The 21,990-nt window shown below is 47.1% G+C and overlaps 1 protein-coding gene across 12 annotated transcripts in view; it reads right to left on the reverse strand.

Moving 5' to 3' along the window:
* The window catches only part of camta1a (calmodulin binding transcription activator 1a), a 230,355-nt gene that overhangs the window by 185,917 nt on the left and 22,448 nt on the right, over positions 1-21,990 (reverse strand). The window contains exon 2 of one of the 12 annotated variants that reach the window (XM_062566101.1): positions 8,076-8,157. The exons of 10 other annotated variants lie outside the window; for them this stretch is intronic. In XM_062566101.1, the coding sequence (XP_062422085.1) occupies positions 8,076-8,157 (82 nt within the window). One more of the 12 variants, XM_062566102.1, reaches the window with a different exon arrangement.

Genomic DNA, 21,990 nt, shown 5'->3' on the forward strand with positions numbered 1-21,990 from the left:
AACAAAAAGGTCGCGCTGCCACGGCAACGATGAATCAAATGTTTCCCATTATTCATTTGGAACAGGTATTGCGTTGGTCATGTGACATTCCATTTTCATTTAAATGTTGTCTTCTGTTTCTCCCCAGAGGCACGTGTGTGTGTGTGTGTGTGTGTGTGTGTGTGTGTGTACACTTCTGCGAAATCAAACTAGAAAGGGGGATCACTCAGATCATCACCAGCCATCCGGCACTAACAAGAAAGACACCTACAGACACACTACTGGAGGCGAACAGCATGATACTGTCAGTCCTGCACACACACACACACACACACACACGCTTGCAGGGCACGCTGCAGGTGGGAAGCAGCGTGATCCAGCATTAACTTTAACCTGTGTGGTGCTGCCTCAGATACTGACAACAACACGCAGCCCACCCCTCCGACGCCTTTGTTTTCTGTGCCCCCCCGAGCCGAGAGGGCCTCGCGCCCCTCTTCCAGTCTCTCCGCCTTTAGCTCGCTTCAGCCGGTCACTACTTGACCCGATCTCGGAGTTCCTCCTCCACACCGCGTGTGCATTTGGGTGTTTCTACAGCAGCCAAGTCCCCTCCCTGATGATTAATATGGAGGCGCTGCAGGGACAAGGGGGGAGGTCGAGACTGGAGATTTGTCTGTGGTTTAATTAGTGCATTCCTGACAAATTCTCCATCCATAACTATGGCCGGGGTTCTTTCTGACCTTTCCGGTATTTTCTGCGTGTTTGGCTTTTATCCGATCATGTTTTATTCAGGATCTTTGTTGTGTACATTCTGTTCAATCTGTCTGTGCTGGAAAAATACGGCCAAACGGCGCTTCTATCCATTAAGATTTTCCCTTTGATTCGTTTCCTCTCCCCCACAAAATTACAAGGTTGCACCGTGAAGCGAAGTGGCCAATGTGGCTCTGTCTGAGAAGCTCGTCCAGAAGGACGGCGTACATATTTATATAAACATGTCACTCTGTTTGCTTTCATGAAATTCCATTTTGCACGGAGGAGGAGGAGGAGAAAAAAAAACGCTTCAACAACAACAACATGTGAATAGGCTGCCGATGTCCCCATCAGCCGCCCGATGCACAGAAAAGAAGCCCTTTTTTATCTTTTCCGAGGTGTTCTTCCTTTGACACGAGGGAGGACGTGAGGGCCGTATAAGTAAAATGTAGATTTCAGCCCGGCAAAAAAACATGAAAAAAAAAAGGATGGGAGAAAGAGATGGAGCTCTCAGATGAATTATGTCAAACTGGCCTTCGTTGAAAACCTCCCCGAACGCCGGCCCTTGCAACGTACGGCCCGGGGTGGGGTGGGGGGGGGGAAGGCCGCTCAAGGCCGACCATGTGGTGCACCACGCTGACATAGTCTGGCATGCAGCGGGCGCAGACGCGATGGAAGACTCGTCTACGCAGGCAGGAGGTGCACGTGTGAGAGCAGAGGCGGCCCTAGGAGGGGCGGGTGGGTGGGTGGGGGGGGGGGGGGTTCGTGCTGCCTGGGGAAGTGACGCTCGCAGGCCTTTCTTTCGCGAAGATGCTTAAAGCGGGCCAAACGAGAGCAGTGCTTATCCGGCAAAATTGCTGCTAGATGGAGCAGAAAGTGCACAAATTTCCTATGACACCCCAGTAATGAGGTTTTATATTGACCCGCCGCTCCTCTTCTCCTAAAGCCAGTCGACTCTCCTCAGCCTCTATTTGGGGGCCCACCACAGAAACCAGTATGGGCTCAGACAGGTACACACGCGACTAAACGAGTAGGGGGGGGGCCCTCATCAAGTATTCATAAACCCCCATTATGCTGCAGCTTTTCTTCCCCCCCCCGCCTTAAACTGTGAGAAAATAAATCATTTTCCTTCTTGCACAGATGGAACATTTTTTTCTTCCTCATAACATCAGAGCCGTATCGGCATCATCGCGCTGCTTCTCTGGCTTTGGTGGCAAATTTAAGAGCAGACAGCAATTACATGACCTTATTTTGTGCACACACACACACACACACGCATAACCCCCCCAATATCATGTAACCCATTTTAAGTGAGTTTTCCTGACTTGCCTCTTTCACTCTGACATAACATTTTCGTAGATCCAAATGCTTTTCAACTGCAGCTTTGAATGAGAATAAGGGCGGGTCAGTACTTGGCATGTGAGGCAGACGGTTTTGATAATCGATTAATAGCGTGTGTGTAAGTAGTTCATTAAGTAAAAGGGACAAATGTTCCTATTATTTCTCCAACGGTTGCACTACGTTATCGCGAGCTGAATTCAAGACAAAACTAGACATTTAAAGACGTCCGGTCAGTATCTGCTAAATGATATCTGATTACATTTCATAGAGCAAACGATTAATCCATTCATCCAGAAAATAATTGGCAAATTAATCAAAAAATAAATGAATTGGTAGCTGCAGCCTAAATCGATTATTAAATCTACGTGGCCACTACCATTTGGTATCTTCTAAAACGTTGTTTTTGTTCTTTTTTAATGTAATTAAGATGTAAGAAGCGTGGGGGTTCTGAGGTATTGGTCCTCCCCAAACTTTAAACCGCCTGCTGATTCTAACGGAGAGATGAGAGAAGCGGATGTGATGGGCTGCACATCCCTCCTCCACCTGCTAATATGCATCATAGTAGCAGTCTTCTTCTGGATAATCCTCTTACACGGTAAAAAGAAAAAAGGCAAAGCGTCGTAATTAGATGCAAACGTTAAACGCATTTAGTAAATACACATAATGTAGCTTTTTATTGTGCAATGGATCACAGTGAAATAAATCCCCAGCATATCTTGCAAATATTTCTTCTTCTGATCCTGTGCTTTCACGCCGAATGGAGGCCGTGTTTACGGACCGACTGTAATTGTTGACTTTCGTACAAAACTGTACAAACAGAAGTGCGGATGCTTTGATCAACTGCGCGTGCTTCCCATCCCAGAAGACACCTCCCTCCCAGAATCCTAAGTGTCTGAGGCAGCGGCTCCTGTGTCCTGCAGCCGGAAGAAGGTCAGCTGGGGACGTTTGTGTACCTTGCTCTTAACAACTCGCACAACCCCTGTCCGTGGCGCCTGTGCAGAACCGGTCCTCTGGTTTAAACATGTCCGTCAGGACGGCGTGCGCCGAGCGGTTTCTGAGCAAATGCACCATGAGGCAGGTTTTGCAAAAGTCTGCAGTTCTCCCTGAATTAAAAATGTATGCTTGGATGGAAATAATGTTGGTACACATCATAATTATTCGCTTAAAGGGAAACCCATATCATTTCAGGGGAGGGTTATCTGTAAGAATTCTCTTTTTTTTCATGGGTTCAGTGAGGGTGCTATTTGCCTTGCAAACTTTTAACCACGGCCTCTCAGGCCATTTAGTGCTTTTCCCTGTTTAATCTGTCCGAGGTGCCAAGACTCGGCCCGCGCTTTCTGACAGGCCGAAGCCTCAAAGGTGCATTAAGAATGTTTTCCTTTTGACAGACATCAAAATGTGACCTTTAAATGATTCTTGTTATCAAAGAAGCTGAACAAGAAAATCGATGGGATGCAGCCGGAGAAGAGGGATTAATGTGGGGCAAATTGATCATTCCATTTCATTTTCATCTCGATTTGATGTGCCAGCCTGCGCACACACACACACACACACACACACACACACACACCTAATCTGACCACAAACTGCTTTTTAACACTCACACGGGGGCGACGCTTTGAGGAGGAAAACACAACGAGCTCAACGAGGAGCACGAGCCTTCACCGACAGTCAACCTTAATAACAAAGAACGCTCCTCCCCCCCCCCCCCCCTCCCCCCTTTTTCTATCACTTGTGCTTTTTATAGCCGTGCCTCGGTGCTGCTGCTCCTTTCCACCACGGGGGAATACGCGGGCGGAAAAGCTCATCGCCTTCCTTGGCGCGGTTTACGGGTCCATCAAACTGCACAAACAAATGCATTAATCATCAGAACACGCTGATAGATCATTAATTATTGTACCTCGCTGTCGGTGTCACACGTTGTTGAATCCTTTCATGGGTAATCACGGCACTTTGGCAGAACTTTATTAAACAAAGTGTCCATTCGCGATTCCCGTATCTGGGAGCGTAAAGGCACCGAGTCGGAAGAGATAAAAAGACAATATTTTCTTTGAAGGAATCTCTCAGCAAACGCTAAATGGAAGAACTGCACCATTTCCCGTGCCGCTTCTCTCGTACACAGCTCAGATTGGTGGGGGGTTATTGGGGGGGGGGGGGGATTGCATTACCTCTGAAATGCCAGAGCTCGACAGATAACGGCGATAACAAAGATAGCAAATCTGGAAAATGAAAAATGGCACTTCTCTTCTACGAGGAGATACATCAGTGTTTATTAAATCAATGCCAGACAGAGGAATCTGAAGGTAAAATAATGAACCACTTATAAATGATCTTTGCTTCGCTGGGCCTTACCTGATCAGGGTGTTGGGGGACCACCAATGCGAGGCGTATTAGGAGAGGTCTATTAATCCTAGAGCTTCTCCTGGCTCACTATAAAATGTGTGAGTCCTCTGTGACTCGGTAGACACATCCTTTTTAAATTTTCATGCCATAGAAGAAGAAGAAAGAGAGAGGCCGGGCCCGCGCGGCTCCCGTTGATTGGGTGTGAAAGTTTGGCTCGTTCGGATATTTCATTACGGCGCTCTGGGACACGCATTAACGCAGCCCTGCTCCCGCGCATCCATGGCAACTGGGGAGGCCCGCTCTCCCCGGGCAGAAAATGTGCTTTTAATTGAGTGACATCTAATCAGGCGGTGAAACACGGCAGTTGGAGTTAACAAAAGAGGTCAACGAGGGACAAGGACTAGCAGCTGCAAGCGCTGCGGCGGACGCAGCGCTTAGGCCCGCCGTGTTGACCAACCCGTATTAGTGTGGCTTTAATGAACAACATTACAGGGCCGGCGGTATTCCTCGCAGGATCCTTCGGGGTGAACGCGTGATTGGATGTGATGAGCCCTTCTTAAGACTACACCGGCTTGGGGAGGAGGCATGTCTTTGATGTGCACAGAATTACTGCAGCCCAGAGGTCTCTCAAGCTGCGCCTTAACACATATTAAACAGGCTCCGAAGGAAATTCTCCCCGTCATCTTTTTTTTCCTTTTCCCTTTTGCTCTTCGGTCGTAGTCGTTCTTTCTCATTATCGGATGTTGAATCAGCGCACGGGGGGGGTGGGGGGGGGGCGACACACCATCAACTCCCGTCAAGCTAAAATCCTCCGTGCTGATGGCACTCTGCAGTGACATACGTAGACGGAGGGGGGGGCGCCGTGTGAGTAAATCTTCCTCCGGCGCTCTGGGGAATCATTGGAATTCATGATCTTTTCTCGGTGTGCTAACAATAATCTTCTGCTCGCCTCGTCTCGCACATCAGCAGCCACGGCAAACAACGCGTCTCGGGGAGCATCAGCTTCCCTCCTCACCATGCAAATTCAAGAAGGGGCGGGGGGGGGGGGGGCTCTTTGTATTATAACTATGTCCTCCGGTCGCTACCGTTCACCAGGGGGGGGGGCGAATCCGCCGGCTTGATACACACCGTCGTTCATTCCCGTGGAGGAATTTGGCGGATCCTCTCAGACACGTTTTGCCGCTCTCTAAGTGTCGAACAAAACCGCCTCCTCCTCTATGCAGGAACAACTCTGCCCTCACTTTGAGAAAAAGGACGAGGTGCTTTTGTTAAGGCAGGTATAACAAATGTTTCTGCAGTGAGAGCTGCTGGAGGAATAAAATGCAAACCAAGACAAATGCTTCTGTGTTTGTATTTTCCGCTCTGAATTGGGGGAACCACAGCTGGATGCTACTAGGCCTGTAGTTACTGCTTTACCTCGTCTGCATTTGATCTTTTGCACTTCTTAGGTGTTCTTCATTATCATTTAAAATAAAATATACTTTGCCATATATATATATCTTATCTTATATATCTTAAATCTTTTTTTTGTCTTTTATATTATCCCTCTCGTTCCCTATTAATTTATTTTTATTTTATTTAAATTTTTCTTACTTCATTTGTGACTTTAATAAATGTTTTTTAATATTTCTTCATTATTGTTTTTATTATTTTTATTGAATATTCATTTTGCATATTTTATTTTATGGGAATTTTTGTGACAACATATTAAAACGTTAACGAAACTTAATTTTAATTTTTTTAATATATTTTTGGGAATTTGTTTTGCTCTTTTTTGTGAGTACCCATTATACCACTGGCCTTTCAAGGAGGGCTTGCTTTTGCTTATTGCTCCGTGTGGTTGGTTCTATGCACCTTTCACTTTTTTACTAAGCAGAACCATAGTTAGAGCGGGGATTCGAGCATATGCTGCACATGTCGATGATGTTCATCATGTTTAATGTATTTTGCTATGTTTTATGCATTGTGTGTTTGAGTCTGTGTGCATTTCTAACACACGTTTCCCTTTGGGCACAATGAAGTTGAGGTTGAAGCAGAAGTCAACATCGAGATAACAGATGGTTCTGATATAGTAAATTTGCACCGCAACCACTAAAAGAGGTGCTGAATATGTTATCAGTACCAGTGAAGACAAATAAAGATAGAACCATGGGCTCAGGCCCATAAATGAATCACTTGACGTCTTAAGTGCTCTCTGTCATTCTGTTTTGCTCCACAAAACATTTTTGGCACGCGGGCGAAAAACTCGGCCTCGGCACCAGAGATAACGACCACGAGCGCAGCTCGCCGCCATCTTTACACCTCGCCATCAACATTAGGGACAATAACCTGCCGACAAGTTTGTGATTGCGTCTCGCCGCACTCGCGAGGAGCTGTTTCGTCTGCCTCACGTCCAGCGGGAAGCTTTGACAGTGTCAAGTGGCAGACGACAACCAATTAAAAGAAAATCAGTCAAACAACCGGGGGGGGTCAGATCTCAAGATGCTCCCAATCACTCATAATTTCCCGCTGTTGCGCTGCGTTTCCCGTGCGCCTGATTGTGACTGTGATAAGGCTTCTGGATCCACAAACGGTGCCTCATTAAAATAAAAAAAGCCCCAGTGAAGTCCACCAGGCCAACGCAAAGCACTCCACGCATGAGAATAAAGCAAAGCGTCCCCTCACTCGACACCCCGTTCCCCTAAACAAACGAGGTGCAAAGGTGAGCAGACCTTCGGTTACACCTGTGGCGGCTCCCTGCTCGTGTTGACGAACGCAGACGGCGGGTGAGAGAGGCGATAGGAGCGGGGGGGCCAGGGGGGGTGTGGTGTCTGGCGGGACGAGGCGGTGGTCACGATAAGTGTTTCTGCGCACGTCCTCCTGTGTTAGTCATTACTGTGTGCAGACGATGGGGTGATGTTTACTCTGCTGAGACAAGCAAGTCCACCGCTCCGGGGTTGCAACCTTTGTGGCTTCCTCCTCCGTCCCCGCTGCCAGGGGGGGGGGCCCGGCCCTGCCACTCCGTGGGCTCGCTGGTCCCCGCGCTGCCGCTAAATGCTTACCGTGCACCGTGGATTGGCTCTTCAGAATGAATCCGGGCCCCAAAAAAAATGGACGGAGCACTTCCCCGCGGTGTCGCTCGGGTGGTATTTCAGGAAATGATGCACACGGGACGTCACAGAGAAAAACATGGCTGTGCCATATTCCCCCCCCCCCCCCCCCCCCCCTAGTCTTTAGTTTCCTACGTGTTCAAACATTACCTCCACCTACGCACATAGATAAGAAGAAAAAAAGACTTACTGCTGTACACAATGCATGACGCAGGGCGTTGAGCTGCTCGGTAGTAGAGATAGAAATAAATCTGGTCGAATGGTTCATCACATAAAGATGAAATCAGAGAAAATAAAAATGAATTAAGTACGGCAGCAAACACAACCGAGAAATTATTTGTGTAATGCTAATAGCCCGAGGACAGAGGAGGTTACAGATCAAGACAAGTGGGAAATAAAACAGGACAAATACATTTAGAGAATGTAACAGTTATAATGTGAGGAACAGAAACAGAATCATAACAAAAAGGGGAGAAAAAAAGTTAGAGAGACAAAAGTAACTGGCAATGTGATGATAGATAATGGAAAAATGGTCAAATCAATCATAATGCACCAAATAAAAAATGAAATGATTACCAAGCTTATGCAGGAGGTCAGGGGGTCAGAGGTCAAGTTCAATACAAACACGGAAACCATTATGGCGTCAGCATGGATGTCTCTGGAAGAAATAAACAAGGAGTTGATGTAAGTACACTTCAGTGTAAGTGCTGTTTAAGTCCTACATCTACTTGACAATATGTAGCACTCAAACATTAATGTGACACAATGCTGTAGTAAGCACTGATTCACAGCAGTGGGGAGGCTCAGTTTCCTTAAGTGGTGGTGGGCTATTTCAGGGTTTAGTGAATCACACACACACACACACACACACACACACACATTCCAGCCCTTTAAAACTATGGAAGGCATCTTTTTTTATCATCCCATAACAGCGTCGCAACCATAAATTAAAGCGTTTGCTCATTCCGAAAACCTCTCAGGAAAATGAGGGAGACGGAGAAAGAGCGCGATGCAACGCTAACGCATCACCTCGCGCTTTGTGTTTACGGCTGTCATGGCCGTCCTTACTCCCACGCTCACTCACAAAGCAAAGTCTCAGCTCATACACAGTCAAGACATGCGTTACACAAAGAGTGCGTTTGAATTTCTGGGGATTTTTGTTGTTGTTTTTGTTCAATCAAAAGAGGAAATAATCCTGTGGTCGCTTGACGCGGGACTCTGAGGCTCCAGCACGCCAGAGACAACAAAGGTATTACTCTTTGCCACATTAAGACAAACGACGCCAATGGTTGTGCAAAGCCAAGCAGAAAGCATTCATCCACTTAAGCTTCGCTTTCATTTTACTGTTATATGGTTCGTGTGAAGCTGACAAGAAATGCAGAGAATAAAAAATATTGTTTTGAATGCAATTCAAATTTCGGGTCTCTGGTGGGTTTTTGTTCAGGATCTCTAAAACTATTCAAACTGTTTTTCTTTCACAACAATGCGTGAGTGATCCGTGCACTAGCGGAGGTCACTGGGTCAGAGACATGGCATCTCGACATGTATTGAAGCCCTTTGATGTTTCACTCAATGGCTGCAACGTATTTCACACAGAGACACAGGCCATGGCCACATTAATGCTGCTATGCAAAAGATGTAAAAACACAAAAAGTGCAGATTTTACAGCACGGCCCAATAAAACACCAGCTCTTCTTCAATTATAGGCCGATGACTTATTTTATAATGGAAGCCGTAGGAAAAAAAACATGAAATTCTAACCTTAAAACCCCACTAAGGAGCATCGAAGGAGCCGGATGTCACATTTATCGGCTAAAATAATAAACAATGCAAACGGTTTTACAAAGAAGGGGCATGTAGCCGGGGTCCACAAAACCCAGCCTGGCCATGAAATCCAAACACCATTAGGTGTGAGACAACACTACACATTAGGCAACCAATCAGCATTGAAACAAGGAGGGAAGTGCTTGTCACGACAACCCTGGGTCTCATTAGCGTTCCAACACTTGAAGAACATCAAAGCACAAACTCTCAAACGAATGCATTTGGAGATTCATCTTCTGTGGCGTCACGACGTGACCAAAAAGACGCCCCGGGGCGCGCCATCCGTCCCGCACACCTGAGACGAGGCACGCAGCGCACGAGTGACCTCTAAACGACCTACGCAACGCAGTCGCACGGCGAGACGGAGCCGGGAAACTACGGCGAGGTATTAGCTACTAATTACCATCAACCAAAACATATATATATATATAAATATTCCTTCTTTCTATTCTGCCCTGCAGAATGCTCGTCGGCAAGCAAGATAAACGCTTGTACCATAATTACAACTAATTGTGCAAATAATTGCAAAAGTTCTTGTGCCACATAGACCCACAATAAAACAAAAGCAATCTATGCGGCTCTTGGCTGTGAAATTGAAACAGTCCTATTTTCTCCGGGGTCTCTGTTCTCCACCCAGTTATTATCTAGCATTTGTATCTGCTGTGTGTTAAAAGGCAGATTTTGCAGAAAGGAAAAGGAGGTGATGACAGGGTTTCATGGATGCTCTGAATGCAGACATGCTTTTTCACCGCCTCGCTTCCCCCAACAAAACATTTGAAAAGCTTCAAAGCCCAGAGCTTTGTGCTTTGGAAAAGGTCTTTTGATTATATCCAAGGACGGGAACAAAGAAAGAAAGAAAAAAAACAAAATATCACCTATAAATCGAGATAGTCTTTCGCGGAAGATTTTTGCACCTAATCCCTTTCATTTCAGGTCAGTAAAATATTAGTGCTTTCTCACTGCTCTGATGGTCAAAGCACATTTCAAAGATTCTGTGTGCTTCTCTAGCAGAGGGGGGAAGAGAGAGAGAAAGAGGGGGGGGGGGGCTCAGGCAATCCCCCATCTATTACAGACAAACCAATCATCAAAGACAAATTACAGTTCACTTCACTGGGAATATGCTAATTCCAAATGACATCCAAGTTGTTTGAGAGATCAGCATTGCACTGCTTTCAGAACAGGTCATAAGACCTGCATCAGAATGACCTGTGTGGACGTTTGCATTCTGTGTGTAAGCGTGGATGAAAGTGGACTTGAGGCGTTTCCGAGGTTTTTTTTTCTTTGCTTTTTTTTTTTCGAGCAGCGTCAATAACATCTGTCAAGAACATCTGGGGGGAGGCCCAGTCACTCGAGCGGAGAGGCTGAATTCTGCAAGTGATTCTTTGAAAACCGGGGCCTTGTGGCGAGGTGGAATTGTGACGCATCTTAAGCACAAATTTGTGCGAGTTCTTCACCCCCCCCGTCTGGTGCTCCATGTGAGAAAAGACGTAGTGGCACAAACGCTCAAGTGGCTGCCTTTCTCGTGGACATTTGAAGTTGGGGCTAAATTTCTCTCCCCGCGCCTTATAATTAGCTTTGTGTCGGTGGGGTTGATATTTAAAGCTACCGCTGCGAACAAAAACATAATCACGACTTCTGTTAGCTCTAAATTAGTTTGTCAAGTAAACAGTATTTGCGTTAACTATTTTTATCCATGCACGCGGGCTCACTTGAGAATAAACAAATCATAAGAACATCTAAATTTAGTCGGCATTTGCAAATTCCTCTTGTTCCGTAAAGTGCTGATTACACATCAACAAAGTGTTCTCTGCTTCGCAGAGCATGCGAACGGCAGAAATGATGGCGCGCGTTTTTTTCTTTTTTTTTTTAGAGTAATCTCCATTGAGACGGTAAACACACCCATGACTCATCTTAGGGTTCCCGGGCGATCTTTACTCGGTGCAGCGCGGACATCATCAATGCGCCGTTGATTTGTGGAGCGCCGCTTGTCAATAAGGCGGCATTAATTGCATCCGTAGCACATCAACTGCAACGTCAGCATCCGGGCAATAAAAATGAACAAGAGAGGGAGAGAGAGAGTGTAGGGGGGGGGACTGTAGGCCGAGCTCAAGTCACTGTGCGAGGTAGCCTCACAGATAGATAGCGCCCGCCTCCCCTACTCCCCACGTCCCCCCACCCCCCCATCCCCCGCCACAAATGGTTTTTCCACTTCAGTTTTTTGTCTGGCTTAAACTGTTTCCAGTCTCGATAGTGAGCTGCGGCTAACTGACTCCAGGCTGGAGCTTCATATTCAACATACAGATGCGAGAGTGCTATCGATTTCTCTCATCTTAGCAAGCGAGCTAATAAGCATATCGCTCAAAATGCCAAACCCGGGCCCTCAGAAGCACAGTTTTCTCTGATTGACAATCCGCACGCTGGGAAAGAAAACTACCCCGAAGAATATGAAACCTAAATATGTTTCATCTTCAGAGTGAACAATATTAAATGAAAAGATATTGATCTGCGAGGCCGCCATCTCCTCTGAGCGGCATGGGGCGGTGGATTTGAGGAGGAAGGACTGCCAGAATGCAGTTAGTTTAAATAATAGAAACACAGACAGACAATTACCCCGTCCCGAAGGGAGTCACAGACTAAAGAGCTGGTCAATATTTCCGTGCAACACATGCATCAAAACGGCTGGGTCAGCTGCAGCTGCTCACTCTGCCCCCCCCCCCCTCCTAAGTGCCTCTCCTCGCCGTCCGTGTCCGGGGGGAGCGGAGGGATGGCCTCGTCGCAAAGGTGTAAATACCTCGATGAATTCACCCTTTACGTTTGACACCTGACACGCAAAAAAAAAAAGGGCTCGGCTTTGCGTTGGGAAGAGCGCCCCCCTTTGACGGTGGTCCGAGTGGGCGCGTGGACTAATGACGGACACAAGTACATCCGCAAATGAGTGTAGAGGGGAAGTAGGGGGGGGGTGGGGTATAATAGCTCCACCGACAAATGACTTGAGGGGACAACTGCAAAACACACATGTAGACAAAAAGGGTTGAAAGCACACACACACACACACACACTCAAAACCACAAAGCATCATTATAAGACCAGCACAGCGTCAGTGGGAATGTGTGAAAGTGCTCCCCCCCCCCGTGACTGTTACCCCCGGCGTCCTATCGTTGTCAAGCATCTGCGGTCAGGTGCACACATTTTTTACTTCTTGAGTTCTTCAATTGAAAATTCCTGCATGCTTCTCTGGATGCCCCCCGCCCCCCCTCCCCTTCCAGCATGGGGCTTATCATGAAAGCACAACAAGGATATATTGTCGAGAAATCTTTTGGGTAGTCCTGATTGAAGAGGCCGACTTTTATTCTCTCAAGCACACACCCCTTCCTCTTTCCCCCCCCCCCCTCCCCGGTACACAAGGGGGCCATTACGGTGGCCGCGGACTCCATCCATTACTCATTCTTCTCACCTATGAAGCAAAACACACATATATCAACCCGCCGCTGGCCTCCCTCATCCCTAAATCACGCTTTGTTCTGCTGCGGGTAAAGGAAAGTGCCTCGGCTTTGGACGTTAACGCCCGCTGAGCCTCAAAGAACATCGGCTCCGTGGAGGCAGCCGCTCTGGTGCCACCGCACAGTTTGAATTTGAGGAATGGAAAAGCAATTAAGCTTGGATCATTTTAGGGTATAAATATCTTAAAACAATTATCTGAGCTCGCAGGTTGCATCGCGATTCATGCGAACGTAGAACAGCCCACTGATGCTTTGCGTCCTTCATCACCGCTGGTAGCCCCCGGTTACGGAGACGCCAGGTCGCCACGTTGGTTCAGAGCCTGCCAAGACTGATTCTATCAATTGTACACATTCCCAGACGGACCCACACGCTGACAGTCTGGCGCGAACATCATTCCGTGCTTTTACCATAAAGGCCACACCAACTCAAACAGCATCTCCAAGGAGGATTTTCTTCTTGATAATAATGAAAATATGACGGCGCTTATTAAAATGAATGTGACGCGAGGACGTCTGAAGCATCAGCATGCTACTTTGGATCTCCCTGAGCTGGACACCTTGTCCTAGGAGATGGAGCATGACTGGTTTGCATACTGGATGTAGGAGAGTTAATTGTGGTGGGATTTTTTTATTATTTTTTTTTGTGCCATTTATTCATTACACAAGCAGTTTCTCTTGCATTATTCATCTTCCAACAGGATCCGGGGCATGTTTTAATCATACTGAATGCAGATTGACATTGCTGTGTCACCAGTACTTTACAGTGAAAAAAGCGTGTGCTGCTGCATCTTTGTTCAGCGTTAAAACGTAAACAGGTTTGAAAAAAACAAACTGTCCTTGTTCAAATATCACCGGCATTTTAATGAAAAGATGTTCACGAAATGTTGTTTGGGAGGGTTCTTTTGTAATGGGATTTTCAAAATGCCAACAATGTGGGCTTCGGGGGGGGGGGGTCAGATTTCCGTAAATGTAGCCGTGATACATCCACATAACACAGTAGCCTACCCCCACCCCCGGCGGCCTTTTCAGCTCCTGTAAGGAGGAGGTGGAGAAGGTGCAAGAGGAGAGGCTGGAGATCAGGAAGCAGAGAGAAGGTACCTTCTCCCAGACACGGGACCCCCCCGTGCCACGGCGCTCCTCCCGTCCTGCACTGAAGCTGTTCAGGGGGGGGGGGGGGCCACGAGGCAGGCAATTTTAGCGTCACGGCGTGAATCGATACCCAATCACATCACGTTCCCGGGCAGCACATCAACCTGAAGAGGCCGTGGAGCAATTTACAGCATATTGTTTTTGGCCCAGGGAGCAAACAGGCCCGGGGAGTAATAGAAGCATCATGGCAGAGCAAGACAAGGGCTGGTCGTGGCCACAGCGGCCTTATCTCTGGTCACAGAAGTACCCGTATTAAACCAAGGGGGGGGGGGGGTGGCTCACTGGCATGACGCTGTGGAATCCAATACGTGGCTTTAACAGGGGGGTAAGTAGAGTAGGCCAATGTTAAATGTTGTTTGCTGATGATGATGCGACGAAGCATAAACCCGGCTGAGGCCTCTACGTCAATTCCAACAACTGCGGTTGTTATGGATACGCTTATTCCCTTAAAGTGATTTTATTCAGTCAAGGTCTGAGGCACTAAAGCATTTACCATCACAGCTCGGAGAAATACCAACATGTTCTTTTAAATGGAGTCCGGATGAAGTGTTTGGTTTGAGATGTTTGATTAAATGTGAATTTGTTAGTACAGGGAATTAGGCCAAATAATTATGAATTCTAATTTTGCTTAAGGATGTGGGATTTGTTCTTTTTATCTGTAGCTGCAACCAAAGGATCATTTCAACATTATTTTAACCAAAGAATTTCTGGCTTTTTTGCTTAAAAAAAAAAAAGTCTATTAAAACTACTTCATCAATCATGAAAACAGTTGCCGACACACTTCAGATAAACTGATTAATCAAACATGATCTCAGCCCAGATTTACTTTTATTCCAGTTGAGAGTTATCCAAAGATGAACGTCCACAAGGACAAATCTTTATTTTGTTAAAGATGTCGTCCTCTTGTATGCAGTCGAGGCGCCCAACAAGGAGGGAATAAATCGCTCTGTCCGTCTATTGCCCCACGATCCCACAGCGCGGCCAGGAGGAGTCACTAATGTAGCAACTAAGACCCGACGGCACCTGCAAACAACCGCTAATTGTGTTTTGCACGTCGCGCCCTAATCCGAAGGGCTGCAGCGCTGGGTGAGTGGGTCCTTTTTTTATACCACGGTCCCCCAACACCTTTTTAATTCCTGACACCAAAGGAGCAATAGAGCAGGTGTTAGAATTCACTACACCACTTTGCTGCATCTCCCCCCCCCCACGCCGGGAACACTCGGGTTTGATGATAAACACATCCGGGTTACAGAAAATGTGAGCGTTTGGGGTCGCTGAAGTGAAGAACTGTGTGGGTGACGTTCTGGAACAATCCGCTTTTCCTCTACTTGTTGTCTGCATTATAACCATTATTGTTTTTCTCTTTGCTACACTGGTTCTTATGGAGTCACCCAGAACATCGTAGCAGGATGCACGTTCATGTCGGAGCTCGCAGGGACAAATCCATACAGTTAGCAACGGCTAATAGTCTCTCACCGATTACGAGCTGTCAATCCTCCATTTGAAATGCAATCAATATGTCATGTGCGTGATGGCCAGATGCAACTGAGTGCGTCGACCGTTTCACCAAAGATCCCTCGTTCACCCGTCCCGATGTTCAGTGGTCACCCAACACATGGAAATGGGAATGTTCGTCATATCTCGGCTCAGAGCATGTTAATCACGACCGGGCCTCATCCACATTCCTGCGGGCTTACTGCGGGGGGGTGGGGGGCAGTGGTGATAAAGCGGGATCGATATGCAGAGCTGGTAAAAACACAGCAGGAACAACGGCGCGTGGCACGAAAGGCAAAGACAGGAGAGGACGGGAGACGCCTGGTAGGCCGAGGTTAGCATCGCCATCCTCAGCATAGCAATGAGAGGAGAGGAGAGTGCGCTTTCTCCTTCTTCTGTTATTAATATACTTTGTATATACACATATGTGTTATTTATTGTGTGGCATGTTCGTTCGACTTCCTCACCAGCTGTTTTAAAAGGTAAAAATATTCATTTTCCTGACAGCTTTAAAAAGGTAAATAAGCACAAACCTCGACTGCTTAAGATGCCAGAAGGCGTTTTGAGAAATACAACAATAGTACGTTAACTCTTGACGTACTGTATTTCTCTTCATGCCAACACAGAGTAAAACACTGTGATGCAGTTCATGGGTGCAAACATTGTTTAACTGCAACAGTCTGGATGTAATATAAGTCGGGACGTGCTGCCTTTAAACCTTTTTGACAGGTGAACCTGGGAAGGCATCAAAGATCGTCTCTCTTTGGCATATCTCAAAACTGCAACAGAGGATTGAGTGACAACTTTATTTCTCATCTGTTACATAAAAAAAAAAAAAAAGGAATACTGTGAAAGTCAGCTCTACAAACTAAGAAAGTCCCGGCGCTTTCTAAGCTTTGGAAGGATTTCGGGGCAACAAAGTTCCCACAGGAGCGAGAGAAAAAGTAATTGTTTTGACAGGCAGACATTGCATCAAAGAACAAAAAGAAGGTAGCTGTTTAAAAGGCCAATTTTCCAGCCCACATTGTCATTGTCACACTCTTAACTCCAAAGGCAGACATGCACTCTGGCATCAAAGGCCATTGATTTTTTAATCAAGAGCAAATGATGATTAAGGCATATCTGCCCCCTTATCTTTCCGTTTAAAATCCTCCTTTCTGGCTGCAATTTGACTTTGCTGCTGAGGGGAGTTTGGGGCAGTCAAAGACAAAGACACCTTGAAGAGACAACGGCCGCTGTCCTGAATGATTGCGGCGCATGAAACACAAAGTGATCCCCGCCCCCGCCCCCGCCCTCGGGTCTTTTCATCGATAAGACACGGAAGCCGACGGTGTTGATCGATAGGCTCCTCGTTCGACGGATGCCGGACTGAAAGTCGGTGTGCGATTGGACCGAGGTTTTGCCGCCCGGAGGCGCTTCACCCCCCTCCCCAAAAAATGTAGAAAACGCAGAGCGAGCTCACGCGCTTGGTGCTGCGCGGCCATTTTTCCGTAAACCCCTCTTAAAATTCCTGAGCCGGGTAGCAATAAACAACGTTTAAAAGGTCGGGCGATGAAACCGTCTTTTACCTTGATAACGTTAAGAAGTAATACCACCAGGCGGAGCTGAGTCCCCCCCCCGAGGGTGCACGTGTTCATTTCTCTTCGCAGACTTCAATTACCCCAACTTTCTCCCCCACGGTCTCCCCATGTATATGCTTAGCCTTTGTGATGCACCGGCCCGAGGATGAGGGATTAACTTTCACCGCGAGCTCGGCTTGGACTTCAGGTTTAACCGCCGTCCTTCAGGGACCCGCCTGCAGCTCGGCTTAACGACGACGGCCAAACATCTCAGCCCACCCCCCCCCCCCCCCCCCCGCGCGCCGACTTCAGAGCGTTAACGCGTAAGTGTGGACAGATGGACAGACACGCAGGGCCCAAACATCTTTGATGAATAGAGGTCACCGTGCTACAGCTGTTGCTGCTAATTATTCCAGCTTAAGGAGTTATTACTCAAGGTGTGACACAGCCAAAAGAATAAGAAGGGCAATTATTCAAGATTCATTATTTGCATCAAAACAACTTGGGGGGCCGGATGTGGCTCAGGGGGCTGATACCACTTCGCCGAGAGGAGTCCAGTCGCTCGTGAGCGGGCCGTCCTGCGAGAGGAAGGCCGCCACAGAGCGGGACAAGGGAGAGAACTCTCTCGTGGCCCGGCATGTATGCTCGATGTTTTTTTGTTTTTTTTCATTCTCACTCATTTTAACAAGTATTCTCCGACTCTTTAATCATTAAATCGGACTCCTGAGTCTTACGTTTTCTCAAAACCGCTTTAAGCTTTAAGTTCGCTCGGTTAAATGGTTCCAGAAAGTGTGCTCGGGGGGGGGGGGCGCTCGCCGCGGCATCAAGCGAGACGAAGGCAAGAGAGACGTGTCGCCCCGTCATCACATGCCCCCCGCCCCCCCCAGCGATTACCTCAACCTGTCCTTATCAGCCCAACACTACGCATCCATGTAACCTGCTCTCTGCTGTGTCTTCTCGTGTAGGGGTTTGTGTAGATTTTAACCTTAATCCTATCAGCTAATGTGAAGCCACTGATCCACACCTGACTTGAAGGTTATCTGTGCATGTTCCACACCCTGCGGGGCGTTTATTATTTACACAGCTGCTCCCCGGAGAACGTCGGGCCGCCCGCGGGAGGTGTAGACGGGGGATCTAGCTCCCGATCTGTGCGGCGACGTATCCGTATCTGCGCCGCACGGCTCACTGACTTGGGGAGGATGCAGTGTCAGGATTATCATCTGCTCCCCGGAAACTTCATCATCATCATCATCGCCACGAGCAAGCTGCTGCTGCAGCGGCGGCGGTGCCAGACAACACCGGCGCCTTCGAGGAAACACAATATCGGAAACGTAACCGTGCTCATTAAGGGCAGTTTTGCTCCAGCTTATTACGACAAATCCCCCCCAAAAATGATTTCATCGAGGCCACTAAGTCCACATAAGAAAGGAGGTGAGGGCAGGATGGATGGGGCAGAAAAACGGCGGCTAATATCGTAACCATCAAACCCAAACTTGACTAACCTTTGTTGTTTCTTTCCATAACCTTAACAATGGCATCGTCTAATCATAAAACAGCGATTTGTAAGCGTTTTGAAAAGGCCGTGACAGCGTGACACTAGAGGTGGGCACTTCATTTAAGAACAATGCAAGGTGAGGGGGGGCAGAGAGGAGCAGACTGAGAGGGTTTGAATGGCAGTGTTTTGTTAATCCCTAAATCGGGGATGTATCTAGCGTCAGGCGTGTAGGTAGTGATGAATGCATCAGCATTTTCACAACTGGGATGATTCTCCTTTCTTTCTTTTACTTTTTTTTTTTAATCGCGACACCCATCACGATAAACTTCAATGCACAAACCTGTTCATGAGAATGTGCCATTGAGCGTAACACTGACCTTTTCAGACTCCCCCCCCCCCCGGACTTCAGGAGATGCGTGTGAAAAAAACACCCCGTGCGCGCGGGGCTGATTTGATATAAGCGTGACGGGGGTATTTATAGAGCAGCATCAAGCCTTCGCTCTCCCCTTCCCCTTCCACACCCGGGGGGGGCCAGTGGCAGCCCAGACGCCGTCGGCAGCGCCGCTCACCCACTGGAAAAGCCGTCACGTCGGCACCCGGGCGGCAGATAGCATGTTGTGCTAAAAGATTTGAAAGAGTTTTCATTATGCGGCGACAACGTACATCCCTTATGTGACGCCTTATTGCACCAAGACAATCTAGTCTAGTCTTTTTCCTTTTTTTTCCTTTTTCAATCTAATACAGACATTTGCTTTGGCCACAGTCTGCTATCTTAAGCCTCCATCAGCAATTGTTGGCGTACATGCATGATGATGGAGTCTGGAGAAGGGATTTCGTGTGAACGCAGAATATGTTTTTGGTGACCCAATTCCAAAAAATGTCACACACGTCCTATGAGGGAATTACGTTATGAAACGTGTTTTATGTCGTTGGGCTTGATTTGAGAAGAGTGTTATTTATTACAGCATGGCGGACATTTGAAACGCACCTTTAGATTTTAGATTTCTTGGACATAATTACATGGATATAAGAATGTAACAACTTAAATGATTGGCAGGGATTAAACTTCAATGTATGTGAATAAAATCAAAGGATTTAATGTCCTCTAACGTGTGGCAACCTGGTTGGAGCCATTGGTGTTAAATCAAGAATTTGAATGTGCTCTCTAAAGAATGCTGATGCCGTTAGGCTCGTTTATTACATTGCTGTTTAAAATACATATTTATCGAGGGAGCCTGCAGAATAAAATGAGTGGGAAAAGAATAGGTAAGTTAGAGCCAAATTAATGAATGCAAACTTTTGGAATTTGTCTTGAATAATGCAGTAACCGATTAATCCAAAAGCCAAATTTTCAGTGAGGAGGAGGAGGTCTAAGCCACACCCATCCGAGCGCTGCATGTCTATAGCGTTCAAAAAGGCGTCCCTGGATTTTGCCCCGTTAAAATCGCCCCCCCCCCCCCCCCCCCCCCCCCGTTATCAGCCAGCGCGGAGAGCGAGGCGCGTCAAATAAATGAGTCGAAAAACACCCCCGAGCAGATGTTTACACAAACACTGTGTACACACAAATACATTACGTATTGCCCGGTGCCTTCACTGCTAGGACACAATTCTCCATCGGGTTCCCCAGGTGTTCCTTTATAGTGCAGCGATACACTGCTTTTGATCAGCCTATCAGAACAATCCCCCCCCCCTAACCCCCCCCCCGCTTTCATCTCGGGGAACTTGACTGGGTTGAAGGGAGATATTTTGGATGAAGGTTCAGCACGTCTCCTCCCTCCTGTTTAGTATTCATGCTGAGTGCGGTGATCTGGGTGTTGCTTTAATAAAAGTCATCTGCAACATAAATTTCTTATTAATACAGCGGGAAAATATTCAAGAGAGGGGGAGTGTGTGGGGGGGGGGGGGGGGTAGACATAAGTGCGAATGAACACGGAAAAAGGCAGTGAAATAATTTAAAGTATGGATTTTGAACTTGACGGCCCTGCAATCACCAACGTTGGTGTGACGCGGTGACGACGTCTGACGGCGCCTCACCAACTGCTCTGCGAGCGATGGCGGCTGGCTGGCGGACCGCGGGGCGAACTCTAAGCGTCCAAAAAGAAATCCAGCTTTTTCCTTAAAAAAAAAAAAAACGCTCGCCGCTGAAAGAGAACCGTTGCGTTTTGTTGCTATTCAATTACTCGGATTGGAGATCCAAAGCAGGCTTTCAGTTGTTATTGCTGCCACTAACAGTCTCTGCAAAAAAATAAAAAATCTATAGCTTGCTCTTGTAAATTAAAGCAATCTCACTGTTGATTTCTTCCTCTGCCGGCAAACACTAGTTTAAGCGGTTTAATGTTGATTCGAGAGGCTGGGACCGGAGGCCCTGTGGCAAAAGCACAATACAAAGAGGTGAGCAGGAGAAAACGCAAATGTACAGTTGAGAGACGGCGTCCCATGGAGGACGAAACGCCGTCTGAGCGGGACACATTTTGTCCGCCTGAGATAAGAAAGGGTACAAGCTGGGTTTTCTCCTCCGGCCAGAAGCTGCACAGGTGTGGCTTAACTGTCGCCGTGACAACTGCGAGTCGGACCCCCAGACATTTGGTCCTGGCTGACCTTGCCCTTTGACCTTTTTCGATTAAATGATGAGTGTTTGTTGTGTTCTTTTGCATTTTTTTCAGTTTGTGCTTTGGAGATATTGAAAGTTGAATTCAGGTTGTTGTTTTTTCCTGCTTGATTGGCTGAATAAAGCTGTTCTCACCTTCTATTCTCTTCTTTTCCGTGGAAAGCATCAATCTAACCCGGCGAGGCGAAAAAACCCGGTCCGGGCGCCACCGACTAAGTACGGTCTAAGCTCAAAAGCTAAATTATTTAGCCAGCGAGTCCAGTTGATAAATGTTGGTGGTGCAGGTCAATACATTACAGGGATGTGTGGACCAACTCTTTGGTAGGATTTATTATGCATTGGGGGAGATAAAGGCCATTGATCGTCTGCAACAAGGTCACTATGAGGTCTCTTCCTCCACTGAAAGGGGAATATCTCCCGCGGCAACAACTTTGGGCCCCCAATTTGTGATACCATACAATAAGGTTAATCAAATCGCTTGGAAGAAACTATGAATTGTCTTACGTCTGCCAAGGATACTGAGCGATAATGCGCTGTATTTATTGAAGGGATATATAACTCTTAAATTATTCATGGAGTGGTGGAAAATGCAATGGCAGTGCTAATATAATATTGACCTAACCTCAACACTACATGAATGGCAATAGAGGCACAGCTTAACACACACACACACACACACACACACTGTGGAATGTCTTACTGGAACATGTCTCTTCCTCTTATGATCAATTCACACACTACACACGATACTTGGAAACTCAATACAGGAGACGGTCTTCTTAAAGGTCACGGCAGTGACTGGACACAGAGAGAGTTGTGTCCACACAAAAAGAAAAAAAAGCCCCCTTTTATCATCAGACAT

This window comes from Pungitius pungitius, chromosome 1 (genome assembly GCF_949316345.1).
Source record: "Pungitius pungitius chromosome 1, fPunPun2.1, whole genome shotgun sequence".
Classification (NCBI taxonomy): domain Eukaryota; kingdom Metazoa; phylum Chordata; class Actinopteri; order Perciformes; family Gasterosteidae; genus Pungitius; species Pungitius pungitius.